The sequence below is a fragment of the Microtus ochrogaster genome, chromosome 6 (assembly GCF_000317375.1).
Source record: "Microtus ochrogaster isolate Prairie Vole_2 chromosome 6, MicOch1.0, whole genome shotgun sequence".
Classification (NCBI taxonomy): Eukaryota; Metazoa; Chordata; class Mammalia; order Rodentia; family Cricetidae; genus Microtus; species Microtus ochrogaster.
In genome coordinates this window covers 21,150,658-21,164,974 of record NC_022013.1, presented here as the reverse complement: position 1 = coordinate 21,164,974, position 14,317 = coordinate 21,150,658, and the positions used below count along the sequence as shown (strand labels likewise).

At 46.0% G+C, this 14,317-nt stretch overlaps 1 protein-coding gene across 16 annotated transcripts in view; it reads left to right on the top strand.

Moving 5' to 3' along the window:
* The window catches only part of Pfkfb2 (6-phosphofructo-2-kinase/fructose-2,6-biphosphatase 2), a 27,266-nt gene extending 13,126 nt beyond the window's left edge, over positions 1-14,140 (top strand). For 8 of the 16 annotated variants that reach the window (XM_026779972.1, XM_026779971.1, XM_013346766.2 and 5 more), the window contains 8 exons: positions 1,736-1,943; positions 2,315-2,461; positions 3,256-3,360; positions 4,002-4,131; positions 4,837-4,899; positions 5,081-5,145; positions 5,731-5,910; positions 6,519-12,112. In XM_026779972.1, coding sequence (XP_026635773.1) covers positions 1,736-1,943; positions 2,315-2,461; positions 3,256-3,360; positions 4,002-4,131; positions 4,837-4,899; positions 5,081-5,145; positions 5,731-5,910; positions 6,519-6,611 — 991 coding nt within the window. In that variant the 3' untranslated portion in view covers positions 6,612-12,112. The other 8 variants (XM_026779975.1, XM_026779974.1, XM_026779976.1 and 5 more) reach the window with 8 other exon arrangements.
* Positions 14,141-14,317: the final 177 nt, after the last annotated feature.

The following is a 14,317-nucleotide window of genomic DNA, read 5'->3' as shown; positions in this document are numbered from 1 at the left end:
TATATATATATATATATATATATATATGTTACATAAATTCAGGGACACTGCCTGGATGAAGGAGAAATGTCTGATCAGTGCTAGCCATCATGACTATGGTAATGTCTCATGGCAGCGAGGCATGGAATATAGATTGATTTGCCTGGTGTGCTGTATAGTGAAATGTTAAGTCCATCTTGCAGAAAAGCAGTGTATATATGGAAACCTGTGAGAACACTGGCTTACGAGATCGTGTGTTTGGGTTTTTGAGACACAGTCCATGCTGCCTTTAACTTGCTATATATTATATAGTATAACCTCGAATTCCTAACCCTCCTTCTCCCACCTCCATAGTGCTGGGATTGTATTTCAATGAAATAATATTATACCCACTACTTTTCATGGTGGCAGAACAGTTGGCATAGAAACTCTGGGAGGAGAAGTTTGTTTTGGATGGCTCATCAGCATGTAACAGCCCCCGTGGTAGGGAAAACATGGGAGCAGGCCTGGCTCCCCCGTGCTAGTGGAAGGGTGCTGCTTGCTTACCTCGGAGGCTCAGGAAGCAGAGAAGTAGCGCTCACCTGACTTTGTCTCCCCTCTTTCCCCATTTTTTGAGTCAAGATATCACTGTGTATGTATATCCTGGAGTGCAGGGCAGTGCTAGTGCTGAGGTCACAGGTGTGAGGCCCCATACCTCATTCCATTTTCTCTCCTGATTGAGTCTAGGACCCTCGAGACCTGTCCAGTCAGGGTGAGGGTTCCTCCCCTATTTAGTCTCCGTGGAAACATTCTCACACACATACCCAGGGGTGTGTCTCTCGTGCCCAGTCAAGTTGATTATGAAAACCAGCCAGCACAAGTGTGCATAGCACAGTGTTAGATCACTGCAGCAATCTCATTAGATTTTTGAGCTTTTCATTTTCTTCACATGGAGTTCCCAGAATACAAATATTGAGGAGCATTTCTATAATAAGTGACTGAACGGCACTGCCCTAGATGTGGCATCAGGAGATATTCTAGAAGGATATTTATGTTTTTAAGTATATGTGTTTATAGATTTTATCTCTGGTGGTAGGTCAGTGGGTGATTTACCATATTGTATCTTTTTCTCCTGATCATTATTTTGAATAAGAGCTCATTACTTTAATTTTAAGAAAAATCCTATTGCCACAAAGCAAATAGCAGCAGTGTCTTTGAGAGAGGTTGATTAGGTGGCTCAGGGTGCAATAGGTACCCTGGCTAACTCGCCCCCCTTTCCAGTCCTTGCTCTGTCTAGATATTGACTACGTCATGTGGGGGCCCATGTGTCTGTCTCACCAAAATTTGAAGTTAGCTAAATCTTCAAGTCACTTAGTCTAGGTCTGGGAAGCCTGGATTCTGTTTTCCATACTTACACATATTTCATGGTACAGAATAAACACCAAGGAGAGAGTATATGCTTGTTGGATGTTCAATAAATTGTATGCTGTCTTAATTTAAAGATGTAATCTATCTCTTAACATTTGGTTGTTCTATAAATATGGCAGTGATTGGGAGAGAAGGAAGGGCTGATGGGGGTCTACCAGTCAGTATACAACTCATTCTCCCCATACACTTTGTTCCTTTGTTTGGAGTCAGGGTCAGACTTGAGCCCTATTCCCTTAGCCTCCAAAGCGCTGCGTTTGTCAACAGGTGCTGATAGCCTTGCTCCCCTGACCGCCTCACTCCTGGCTTCAGATGTTCTTACTGTGAGTTTCTTCTTCGTACCCTATCCCAGGGATCTGTCTTTCATCAAGGTGATAAACGTAGGCCAGAGATTCCTGGTCAACAGAGTCCAGGACTACATCCAGAGTAAAATTGTCTACTACCTTATGAATATCCACGTCCAGCCTCGCACCATCTACCTTTGCCGGCATGGAGAGAGTGACTTCAATCTCTTGGGAAAGATTGGGGGTGACTCTGGCCTTTCGCTTCGAGGCAAGCAGGTGAGCAGTTAGCCAGCAGGCTGGATTTCCTGAGCTTAGAGTTAGAAGGGCGTGTGGAGGTCATCTGTTTTATCCCCTCCTGCTTAAATCCCATTTGGGCTTAGGCTGTGGTTTCACTGACAGTGCTGAGGATGTTCTCTGCTTACTGCACCTAACTCTGGATAAAAGTGCGGGTCACTTGAGACCCTTTCTGCTGTGATCATTCAGCCATCAGAGATTACTGGGCACTATGTGTGACGTGACACAGAGTCCTCCAGCTGAATTTCATTTCCTCTTGAGTTTATAGTTTGACCATGGCTAGTAGTCTCTGTGTGTACTGTGTGTGTGGTATGGTGGGTTTTCTTTGTTTAGCTTTTATTTCCGAACCCTAGTTTGCTCAGGCTCTGAAGAAGTTTCTGGAGGAGCAGGAGATCCAGGACCTCAAGGTGTGGACGAGCCAGTTGAAGAGGACCATTCAGACCGCTGAGTCCCTCGGGGTGACCTACGAGCAGTGGAAGATCCTGAATGAGATTGATGCTGTGAGTGGGGGTTTCTCATCGACACTTCCAGAAGTTACAGTTTGAGGAGCTTAGAGAACTAGAATCATCATCTAGAAACTGAGCAACCTGAATCTAGTCATTTCAGAGGTTAGACGAGGAAGGGGTTAACTACTCCTTATCAGGGCTTCCTGACTGCTCTTGTACCTGAACCCAAGGTGAGATCCACTCCAGTCTTTAACTGAACCGCTGGTGCTTGCAGAGACTGGAGCTAACAAGGACTTATTTTGTAATTCCTAATTACCCAGTTCTGTAATACTTGCTTTAATCATCCAGCCAGCAGTTCCGAGAAAATACTTACCCAGATTTTTCTTGGCATTCTTTATTGCTTAGCTCAAATATATATTGCTTTCTGTTTTATTGGTACCAGGACTCACTCTAATCCAGGTTGTCCTGGGTGAGAGCTAATGATCTTCCTGCCTCAGCATCCGAAATACTGTGCTGACAGACATGGACCACCATGCTCAGCTTAGCTGCTTCTCTTTCCCTCCTTCTCTTTTATCCATTCTACAAGGGTTCTCTTCCCCTCAGTTTCTCTCCTCTGGTTCCTGCTCCTCTTGTCCTGCAGACTCTTGCTGACCTGTGGCTTTCCTTGCCGCTCAAGCTAGAGAAACCACCTCTCTCTGAAGTGCCTCGTTTCCACGGCACCTAGTGACCCTGACTCGTGGCCACTGGCAGGTGCAGCACATGGTGTCCACACATGGTGAGGCACTGCTGTTCTTCAGTGTCGTGGTCCTCGTCTGGGATGTCCTCATGAGTCGGTATGGCTCTTGCAGGGCGTGTGTGAGGAGATGACATATGCAGAGATTGAGAAACGGTACCCAGAAGAGTTTGCACTTCGAGATCAAGAGAAGTACCTATATCGATACCCTGGTGGGGAGGTGAGGCTTCGTTCACTTGGAGCAGCTGCCTGCTGCTTGGCTGGGCACTTTTCTAAAGGGGAGGAAAAGGGGTGACTTGACAGTCCTTTGTTCTCCTGCCTTTGGCCAGCCACACCTTAATTCAGCCTAGACAGTTAGTGCTTTACATTTCGTTAGCTTTTGAAGCTCTCTAGGGGACAGGGTGACAGAGAATGTTACAGAGCGAGCGTGATCATGTTGCCTTTTTTGTTCTCTTCCCTCTACTCCACTCCTACAGCAGATAGAGTGACCAAGTAAGTGTGGGGCATGGGTTTCTTCCTTACCATGTTTTAGCTGCTGTCCCTACTGAAATGGCTTCCTAACCTAGGGTACATGTGCCGAAGGTAAATGAATGTGATGGCAGAGGTTCAGGAAGCCTGTTAGTGTCTGTGAATAAAAGAGAAGAACATTGAATTCACACTTGCATTTCTTGAACTGTGGTTTTGAGTCTAAATATTGCTCTTGAAAGCTCTGGATAGTCTGAGGGAACCAGGGCTGGAGCCATTAGGCAACACAGAGGCACCATGCCTCCCAGAGTAGTCTCTCGATTCTGGAGCATAGCCAACTACTTGGCTGCCAGCGTGCACCTGGCCTCTCACCAGCTCGCCTTTCTTGTTCCGAAGTCATACCAGGACTTGGTGCAGCGACTCGAGCCTGTCATCATGGAGCTGGAGCGTCAGGGCAACATCCTCGTCATCTCCCACCAGGCTGTCATGCGCTGCCTCCTGGCCTACTTCTTGGATAAAGGAGCAGGTGCTGTCTGAGGGAAGGGATGGGGGAGGGGATAAGCACACACAGAGGGACAAGGCTGGACTTGGTGGTACCAGGATTCTTGACCACTGGCTCTCCTTTTCTTCCACTCATATTAAAGTGCATTCTTGAGGCTGCAGTGTGGAGCTCCCAGCAGCCATTGGTCAGCCACTCCAGTCTACTGCCACCAAAGTCAGCAGTGAGGATGACTGATCTGATGCTTCCTGATGTGCCTAAGGGCCAGCTCCAGCTGGCTTTACTGGCAGCATCAAGGCTGGCGGCTGAATAGTGCAGTTTGTCTCTCTAGCTCTTGCGGGTTGGTTACTAGAACTGTCTTGAGCCTTCGGGTTGGGGTAGAGCACTTGTTGTAGAACAGCAGCAGGAAGCACTGCTGTGGCCTGGCTTTCCCCAGTCCTTCAAGTTCAGGCTGCTTGAAGCCTTTGACTGCTTTTGAGTGCTCGGGTAGGCCATAGTCGTCCTTTCCAGGAGGCCTTGGCTGCATAGCCCCTTTTAACTTGCATTTCAGATCTACATTGGCCTTATTTCCTTCTTTATCACTCAGCAGTTTGCCGAGTTTAGGGGAGGGGCTGTGCTGCTCCAGGGGATGGTCAGGGTAAAGAATTCTCATGAGCCCCTTAGATCCTCCTTTCCTCAGATGACCTTATTCTGCATACTAAGACTTTGCTCACTGGGTCTTTCTTCTTTCAGATGAATTACCGTACTTGAGGTGTCCTCTCCACACCATCTTCAAGCTCACTCCTGTGGCCTATGGTAACTATGAGCTTGAGCTGGTGAGAGCTGGGGACTGAGGAATGTCAGGATAGGTCTAGCCTGGTACTCCAGGCAGTGTGGAACTCATGACAATCCACCTGCCTCAGCCTCCAAGTGCTAGAATCTCAGGAGTAAGCCACCATGCTGAGCTCTGACAGCTTTTCTTTCCTGCTTTTTTCAGGTTGCAAAGTGGAAACAATTAAACTCAATGTGGAGGCTGTGGACACACATCGTGATAAGCCAACTGTAAGTATTTCCTGGTTGCCTTGAGTCTTTGAATCGTTGTATCCAGAGACTTGGGTTTCTTTTATGTACAAAGAAAACAAATCCAGAATTCGTGGCCTGTAAAGGTCTCCTTACTTCTGAGAGGGAAGGATGAAGGGATTTTTAGTTCTTCTAAATGAGTGTCTCGTTGATGAATCTTAGCTCTGAGAGTTAGCTCCTGGGAATTGAGTTCAATATAGAAAGCGTTTGGCTGAAGTGAAATGTATCAACTCCCCTGCTGCAGTCCCAGGGATGTCTCCCTTTATAAAGCAGGGTCCAGGGAGTCACTGCCAGTATAGTCAGCAGATGCAGGTCAGCTCCTTGGTCTGGTCTTGGTAACTTGTATGGTCTTAAGCAAACGCCTTTGTTGACTCCCTTACTGCTCTTCAACGTGGTCCCCAGAGGTCTTCTGTGATGACCCTTTTATTCCTCTGGGGCCATGGGCCCAGACTCTGCCCTGCTTGGCCCCGTGTGTGGAGAAGCAGGAGGAGGACGGTTAGGCTCAGGAGCGTGGGTAAGGTTTTGGTGTGGCTTTCACGTGTGTGGTGTCCCTCCATTTCCAATCAGCACAACTTCCCCAAGAGCCAAACCCCTGTAAGGATGAGAAGGAACAGCTTTACGCCTCTGTCCAGTTCGAACACAATAAGGCGTCCAAGAAATTACAGTGTTGGGAGCCGGCCCCACAAGCCCCTCAGCCCTCTCCGAGCTCTGGACATGCAAGAAGGGGCGGACCAGCCGAAGACCCAAGTCAGCATTCCGGTGGTGTAATTGTGTGTTTCCCTCCAGCTTTGGCCTCTTGCCCTTGCCACTAACCAGCCAAGAAGTCATTTAACTTTACCCCACTCCCGTCCCAGCATTAATCTGAACGTGGAATATGAGCTCATGCGTGTGCAGAGCAGCCTTAGACATTCTCTAGTGTAAACACCTCAGCCGGGGGCAAGATGGCAAGTTGGGTCTTTTTAGGACAGGTTCCCAGATGGGATGGTCTGAAGGACGAGGAGCCAAGCATGAGTCATGGACTTGGTTCTTCTGTTTCCTCATGTCTGACCCACTAATGTCTCTGTGAAGTGTGTGTGTGTGTGTGTGTGTGGTGGGGGGAGAGGGTGGGATGGGAGGGAGATAGAAAACCCATGTGTCCTTCACCTGTGTCCTTTTAATCTGTCCCTATACTCCATTTGACTTCCGTGTCTTACAGCTTCGCTTTGGGTTGTCTGGGGTGATGCATGGCATTGTGGTGTCTTAAAGTAAGGGATGGCTGATAGTAGTCTGAGCCCCATTGTTGCCGTCTGCAAGTGGGTCTGGATCTGCACTGGGAGAGTCTTTTTCCTTTCCCTTCTGCCTTCCTCTCCAGCCAGGTCCTGCAAGGGTCAGCCCAGGCTGCAGAACATCCACAGAAAGCCCTGGAGTTTGCAAGTGGACAGGGTGAGAGCTCTTGCCTCTTTCCATGAGAAACAGCCCTGAGTTCTTGCTGCCCAGGGGAGCTGACTCTAAGGATGTGGACGTGTTTTGGTTGTGTTATTAACTCGAGGAGCCAGAAAGTCCTTTGTTGGCTGTGGAGTGGGGCTGGGTAGGGCGAAGTCTAGTTCTTACAAATTCATGGTTCAGACTTTCTGTCCTGTGGCTCTCCGTTTCTTCACAATTCCAGTAGCTTTCATGCAGCCCATGACCTTTGGGACTGTGTAAAGGACCAGGATCCAACATTGAGCCCTGATATCTTCAGGCAGAAGGCAGGGTGGTCAATAAGTTCAGTAAAGCTGCTCACCATTTACCGATACTTTTAGGAGTAATTCCCTTAAGCTAAATTTTTACATGAAAAATTATTTTTTGAGCATAAAAAAAGTTTTGAATTTAACCTCTCTTATTGGGGCATTTTGTTTATATTGAGAAACTATCTCAGTAGTCCAAGTTGTCTCCTGAGGCTTGGCTCTCGGAAGTTTATATGTATCTATTGCTTAAGGGGGATTCTCTCTACAGTGGCCCAAGGCCCTGTCTGTTGAGCTCAGTACCAGTCCACTCGAGTTCACTTTTCTAAGGGACAGATCTAAAGGTCTCAGGAGACTCTTCAGAAGAGACAGGTGATTCCCTACCTCTCAGTTTGTCATGTGGGGCCAACTGGTGAGAGTAGGGTAGCAGTTTTCAATGAGATTTTGTCTGGGGATAAAAGCTTTTTGCATGGTTCTTGTCCAGAGACAGACCTCAGACTGTTCTGGAGAATTTTTGAAAGACATACTTGCCTGGGTTCCCTTGGTCAGGCTGAGCACTGTCTCAGATCTCTGTATTGGAGCCTAGCTATGTGGTCAGCCCACTAAGGGTCCGAAGGTCCTTGAGGGGCTGGGGAGATGGCTCAGCTGTAAAGAGCCATGCTGCTCTTCCACTCTAACGCTCATGTCAGGTGGCTTACAGCAGCCTGTAACTCCAGGTCCAGGGAATCTGATGCTCTCTTCTGGGCTCCCCAGGTGCGTTCATATGTGCAGCTCATACACACATAGACATAAATAAAACTAAACAAAATATCTTTTTAAATCCCACTTTATGAAGCTGGATAGAAAATACTAGCATATTGTTATCTTAGATAAATATGTATCAGACTGGAAATTCTTATGTATCAGACTGGAAATTCTGAATTCTTGGTTCTAATGTTGGAGCAGAGCACAGCTTTGAATGAGTTACCCCCTCAAAGGCAGGCTGCTTTGTTAGAAAGGTATTTTAGGTTCTAGCCCCATCTTTTCCCTTGGCATTACAGGTGATGTGCAACACATTACTGACTTAAACATGTATCCTTGGGCCCACACTGAGAATTCATGCAAGCTGAAGGTACACGGAGATAGAGCCATGAGCTGATGGAGGTCATCATCACAGGCTACTGACTTCTGCCCTTGAGCCCTCCACTATTCCATCCCACATAGCTGCTTCAGTCTGTTTCAGACTGCCTAGATTCCTGAAACTCGTCCAAGACTAAGAAACTGGCGAGTCCTGTTAGGTAGTGTTCATTGTCCCCTCTTGACCTCTGTTTGTGAGCACTGGCCTTAGTGAGGAACACACATGCAAAAAGATAAAACAAACATTTTCAATTTCCTTGCCCTGGAGATTACAAACAAAACAGCAACAACAACAAGCCAACCCTTAAGAGCTAGGCGCGCGCGCGCGCGTGTGTGTGTATGTGTGTGTGTGTTTGTGTGTGTGTGTGTTTAGGACCAATCAATAGGGATTGGATAACCTATGGGGGCTTGTTCTGGAGAAGACTGAGTCTCCCTCTCTCAGTAACTGTTGATTGCCTGTGGCTCTTCATCTAGAGGGTTTTCATTCATACACACGTGTGTGTATGTGTATGTATGCATATGAATGCAATAACAACTAAGTGATTATGAACTTGAAAGAGAGTAGGGGAAATTTTGGAGTTGGACAGGGAGTAGGAGGGCTAGAATACAGTACTCATGTATGAAATACTAAAAGTAAAAATAAAAAAGACAGGAGATGTAATTGATAAGTTAATATTTGTAAAAGAAGCAAACAGGCTAGAAGAGCTGATTTGGGGTAGAGGACAGCCTGCCTTCTGGCTGTTTTCTTGTTCTGTGGCTGTGAAACCCAAGGTTTGGGATATCCTCTCAGTGTGAGGATGAGATGTGGGCTGGGCGGTAGGTCTGGCACTTTTACATGGTTCCCTTGTCTACTGCCTAGTCAGTAGCAGCTCTGGTCTAAATTGGCGTCCAGTCCTTTCTTCTGTTGCCAGGTAAGAGTAATTCAGAGCTACTGAGTGGGGAGAGGGAGAACCCTGACCCCAGAATTAAGGATCTAGTTGCAAAGGGGAGACTTGCTGACCACCTGGAGCTAGGCTCCCCTGTTGTAAGAACCGTTTTTAGGGGCGGTTCACTGGGTGATCATTCTGACTCTGTCTACTCCTCGCTCTTTCGGTTTCCCTGTGTTAGTTCGCTTCTGGTACAAGAAGAGCTGGGGTAGTCTTTTGTTATCGCTGGATAACAGGGAGCGGAAGTTGCAGCTGAGAAGCCCCAGGGGTTTCAACATCCTTGAGCTTTTAGAGCCAGATCCTTCAGAGGAGCAGAGCAGAGAAGCAGGAAAACATTGGCAAGGGCTCTTTTCCAGAGTTGAGGGAAGTCCCACTTCTCATCTTCCCGTTCCCCTTGTTACTTGCAGATAGGAGATTACCTTGCTATGCTTGTGTCTGTGTCACAAACCCTACAGAGAAGAGATGACTTGTGGGTACCCTGTGTTGAGGCTTTCGATTTTGTTCTCGAGGGAATAGGTGAAGACTTGAATCTACCTATGTAAATTCTACCTGTGTACAATGGAAGAGAAAGGAGTATTTTGTATTTATTTGTTCATTTATTTATTTTTAAACTCAAAGCTGAATGAAACCCCAAAGAATCTAAATTTAGAGAACTGTTTCTGTCCTATCTTGTTTCTACTGACCATCGATGTAGGGTCTCTTCCCTTGGTAAACGAGTCACCGCATCATCTCTAGACACGCGCTATGTGTGTGCTTGCCACTCCCGCTGGCTCCTAAGAAGTCAGAGTTCGGCCTACAGCATGTTTGTGTTCCTAGACCTAATGGTGGAACTTCAGGCAAGAATCTGAATAGTCCTCTTTGAAAGCCACAGTTAATCCTCAGGCACCTCATTTGAGAAAACAGTAATTGTTAAGGAATAAGTCTGCCTGATGATTCTTCTGGGACACATGTGAGTTCTCCGAGTTCCAGAGAAGCTCTTTAGCCTGCAGTGACCGGTGAACAGGGAGTCCCATGGGCAGTTGAGGCAGCTCCAGTGATGGGTTTCATGTGCACCCCTCCCCCCCTTCCAGTCTCAGAAGAACATTGTGCTTGTTGAAGGCTCAGTCACCCAGTTTTCCTTGTATTCGTTTTAAAGCTTTTTTATTTTAAAATTATGTAACAGTTGAGCCAGGTAGCAGGCCTGCCACGCAAGATCTTGGCTTTTCCCTAGAAGTGATAGACACTCATTGGAAGTGTGGCTAAGAATTTCATTTTGTAGTGTTGAGAAGACGAGAGGTCTGTTTGCCTCCTGTCTCTCATGTCTTTGTCCTGACTGGTAGTCTATTTACATTAATTACTATAATTCCTTCAAGGAAGGAACTGAATATTTTGCATGTTTCCTTTATGAAGAAGTTCTATAGACTGGACTTTTTATAGATAATTATTATATAATAGTGACCAACTTCTCATTATTTTTTAAAAGATGATTTTGTAGATTGCGTGTGATTTTGTGAGTCTAGCTAAGGTAATGTCGTAAGAGCTATGACTTATGGAAGTCACAGTGTTAGTTAAGTTTTGACTCTGCTTGAAGTTGCTTCATCCGGTCTGCTCCTTCAAGGCAGGACTTCCCTTTTCTCACCGTTCCCGAACCTAATGTGTCCTCAGATGACCCTGTCACGGGCCACTGTGTCCTCACTGAGAGTGCTGCTGGTTTTAGTCTGCTGTGCTTGTCCTTAATCTTATACAAAGGGAAGTGTGCATTCACAAAGTGATCCCAAGAGTGGGCCAGAGTAGTTCTTTCTTAAGCCTTTCACGGGTGTGACTAACAGTCAGGTGACTCGGGTTTTTAAAGAGGCATCTGAATTGGGTGTGGTTTTTTCTTTCTTTTTTTTTTTTTTTAACTCAGATGTGGTGATTTCCCTGTGGCAAAAGCAAAGGACCAATCACAGTGGGGCAAGTGATACAGAGAGGGGCTGAGCACTGCTGGTTTGGATGGAAATGGGCGGAACTTGGGAAGCCCAGTAACAGAATTTATTGCAGATTTCTTAGGCACAGCTCTGCTAAAAGTGAGGATATTAATCCTTAGTAACATTCTGATTTATTCTTGTGATATTGATAGTGAAATATTGCATTGGGCCCATTTAACGTGTATATAATTGTATTTAAAATGTGTTTTATGTGCATGCCTGTATAGAATGGGTTAATAAAGTTGTTGAATAACTTGACCTTATCTGAAGGCTTCTGGTATTATTTTTATTATTATTATGATAATGATGATGATGTTTGTATTTGAGTTCTTCTTATCTACTGTCTTCCAAAACTGTCTCATACTGGACAAACTGAGACTTAGCAAACCAGTGTAAGTTCTCAGAATGCCTGGAGTCCAGGGTCATAAGCATGGCTCTCTACCACCATCTTCTGGGCGAAAGTGGGAAGGACATTATTGGCAGTGCATCAACTTTAGTTGTCAAGTCCCTTGCACCTTCTGTACTTGTGCAAGAATTAAGAACCACAGTAGAACACACTACATGTAACTTTCGTTATATGTTGTAAAGAAAATTTTGGGAGTTTTTTAAGAATTTGCCAAGCAGTTGTTTCTAAAATATGTCCTGCCTGTTTCTAAGCAGACTTTAGCCAATGGTATGAGATGGTACCTAACTCCTCCTGGAGCAGAAGACCAATGGGTGTCCACTGTTCTCTTGCCTTACCCCACAGGGCACTAGCAAGGACCCAGAGCTCACTAGTAATTGAGAATCAGAGGCTTCTTTCCAAACTTACTAAGCCAGGATTTTAACAAGATCCCTGGGTGACTGAATTCATAGGCATGTTTAATATTTCAGAAACAAGCTTTCTAAGAGAAAGAATTTCTTAGAAGGTAAACATTAAATACCAGTTCATGGGAAGAAGTTGATCTGCTTTGGCTGCTGATTTCAGGGTGGACTGGGGTAACCATAACAGTTGTGACCCTCCTCAGAAGCCATATAGCCTGTGGCTACATTGCTACTGTGTGTGTGTGTGTGTGTGTGTGTGTGTGTGTGTGTGTGTGTGTGTGGTCTCTTGGCTGATACAGCATTCATCACCACAGAGATCCAACCCACCTCTGCTTTATATCTCAGATAGTAACTTAGAGTCCAGTTCTGACACAGACGTGTACCCTACTGTTGTCATAAGGTCAGCTTCTCTGTGAAAGAAGCCATTACATGGCTAGGCCATTCAAGTTTACCTGAGTCCTTAGGGTCAAGGTGTGTGGGCACACCAGTGTGTCCTCACATGCGTTTGGATGTGGGCACGAGGGTTGGGGATGGATTCTTCTGGCTTTTCTTTGTTCATCTCTTGGCTGTGGTGTAATGGCTCTGCTTCTCTTTCTGATTCCTAGGAAGTACAGAATGTGCTGACTGAGCCTAGACGCCCCTCAGTGGCGCCCCTCACACTGCTCTCCTGATTGTGTGAGCCGAGGCCAGACCTCTCCGAGGAACTGGATCTGCTAAAAAGCCTGGGATGCCAGCATCACTGAGGCTAGAACAGGAAATTAAGCGGGAGCTTCTCCTTTGAGGCTTCCAGAAATGAGGCCTGGAAAACCTTCACTATGTTTCTTCCCGTCCTGCGTCACAGGCTCATCACTGCACGGTGCCTCAGAACTCTTCAGCAGCCGAAACAGTTAACTCTTAACCTCAGTTGACCCAAGTTTGCAAATGCCATTTTACTAAGGCATTCAATATTCTACCTAGGACCGCCTGCATCCTTAGCTGGAGATCTGCCCAACCTGCAAATGCACTGCTTTAGGTCTGGTTTCTGGGTGAGGATGAACTTCAGGAAGGCCCTTTTGCTCAGTGAGAGCGTGCGTTGGAGGCGAGCAGGCTAAAGTGCAATAAGAGTGTCAGCGGTTACCTCTTGCCATGAGAGAAGAGACAGGTGACCAGGTAGATAGAGGCTGTCAGGAACTCGGCTCTCAAGTGCCTCTTCTCTGGTGACAGGAGAGTAGTATCCATGGCTCCCTTTTTATGTAGAGAAGTTTTTCCTGCTCCATATTCTTGGCAGGGTCTGGCTGCCGGGCTTCCCCAAAGGGGACCAGCCTTTACATTCTCTTGTAGCTACTGTTTTCTCTCTGAGGCTTGTGCCTCACATGGCCGGAGAGGACTTACTCCGTACTCCTGAGGGGTCGGGAACGAAGGCTAGATGGGACCACCTCTATCCCACCGGGAAATAAAGATGCCTTCTTGATAATAAGTTACACTGGGGATTTTTTTTTTTTTTTAAATTTCAAAATGAGCAGAGGCAGACATGGCCCTTGTGGTCTCTGGGAAAGCCGTGGCCATGACTGCAGGAGCAGTGACCCTGCGATGGGTGCCTCTGTCTGGCTGTCGCTACTGTGGCCAGCTGGTCTCCCCCATGATACTTGACAAATGCAGCGTGGCCTCTGTTTGTCAGTGAGTGGATGCCCCTTCCAGACGAATCCAGTTGCTGTAACTAGATCACTGTCAAACGTAGACACACAGTCACTCCTGATGCACCTCTGTTATTTATCCCGGAGGAACAATGCAGAAGCCACCGTGTATGGTACCTTACAAATAGAATCTAGTGTATTGTCATTTTATTTTTATTTGTTTCCTTTTCACTTGAAATGCTCACTTGTTGGGCAGAGAAATAGTATAGCAAGAAAAGTACTGAAACACAGCTTTTTCTACATTTTTTTTTATACTGTGGACAATACTGGAGACGGTTACCCGAGTGGGATGGGAACTGCAGGCAGTTCAGTGTCTCCCAACTTGCAGCTTGCTTTATATGCGCATCACCTGCAGGGAGGCCCCATGCCCTGCTTGGTGTAGGCAGTTTTCCCTCGGCTGCTTGCAGCACATTGTAGGACAAGGGCTGCCTTCTGCATTGAAGTACACTCCTTTCTGATGATCAGATGGTATTTTTATGAAGCTATTTATTGTGTGTGAGGATTTTGCATGTATTTAATCAGAATGCCATGTATGTTCTGTGTGCTGCTAGCCGTGTAGGTGGCTTGAATCCTAAGCCTAATATCCGTAGTAGTATCACCTTAAGTTAAATTTGTAGAGCATAAGTGCCAATGTGTGTAAAAGAATGACAATAATGTTATGGCAGTGCATTTTGAAATGTTTTCATTGGTTTTATTACAAACCAAGAGATGTATTTCTCTGGAGAAAAATTCTCTCTTGGATAGTAAAACCATGCTGAAATGTCTGAGTTACGTAAACTGCTTTTGTAATAAAATAAAGTTATTTTTAATTAAAAGGTGCCATGAAATGTTCAATTCACATACAAAAAGGCATCATTTGGTACATTACAGATAGACAAATGTTAGTATTTTCCAAAGTGTACTCGAAAGTTTCTAGAGAAATGGTTCTGAAGTTATTAAATGGTGTCTATGTCTCCAGCTATTACAAGTGTCTGCAGTAGGTGACT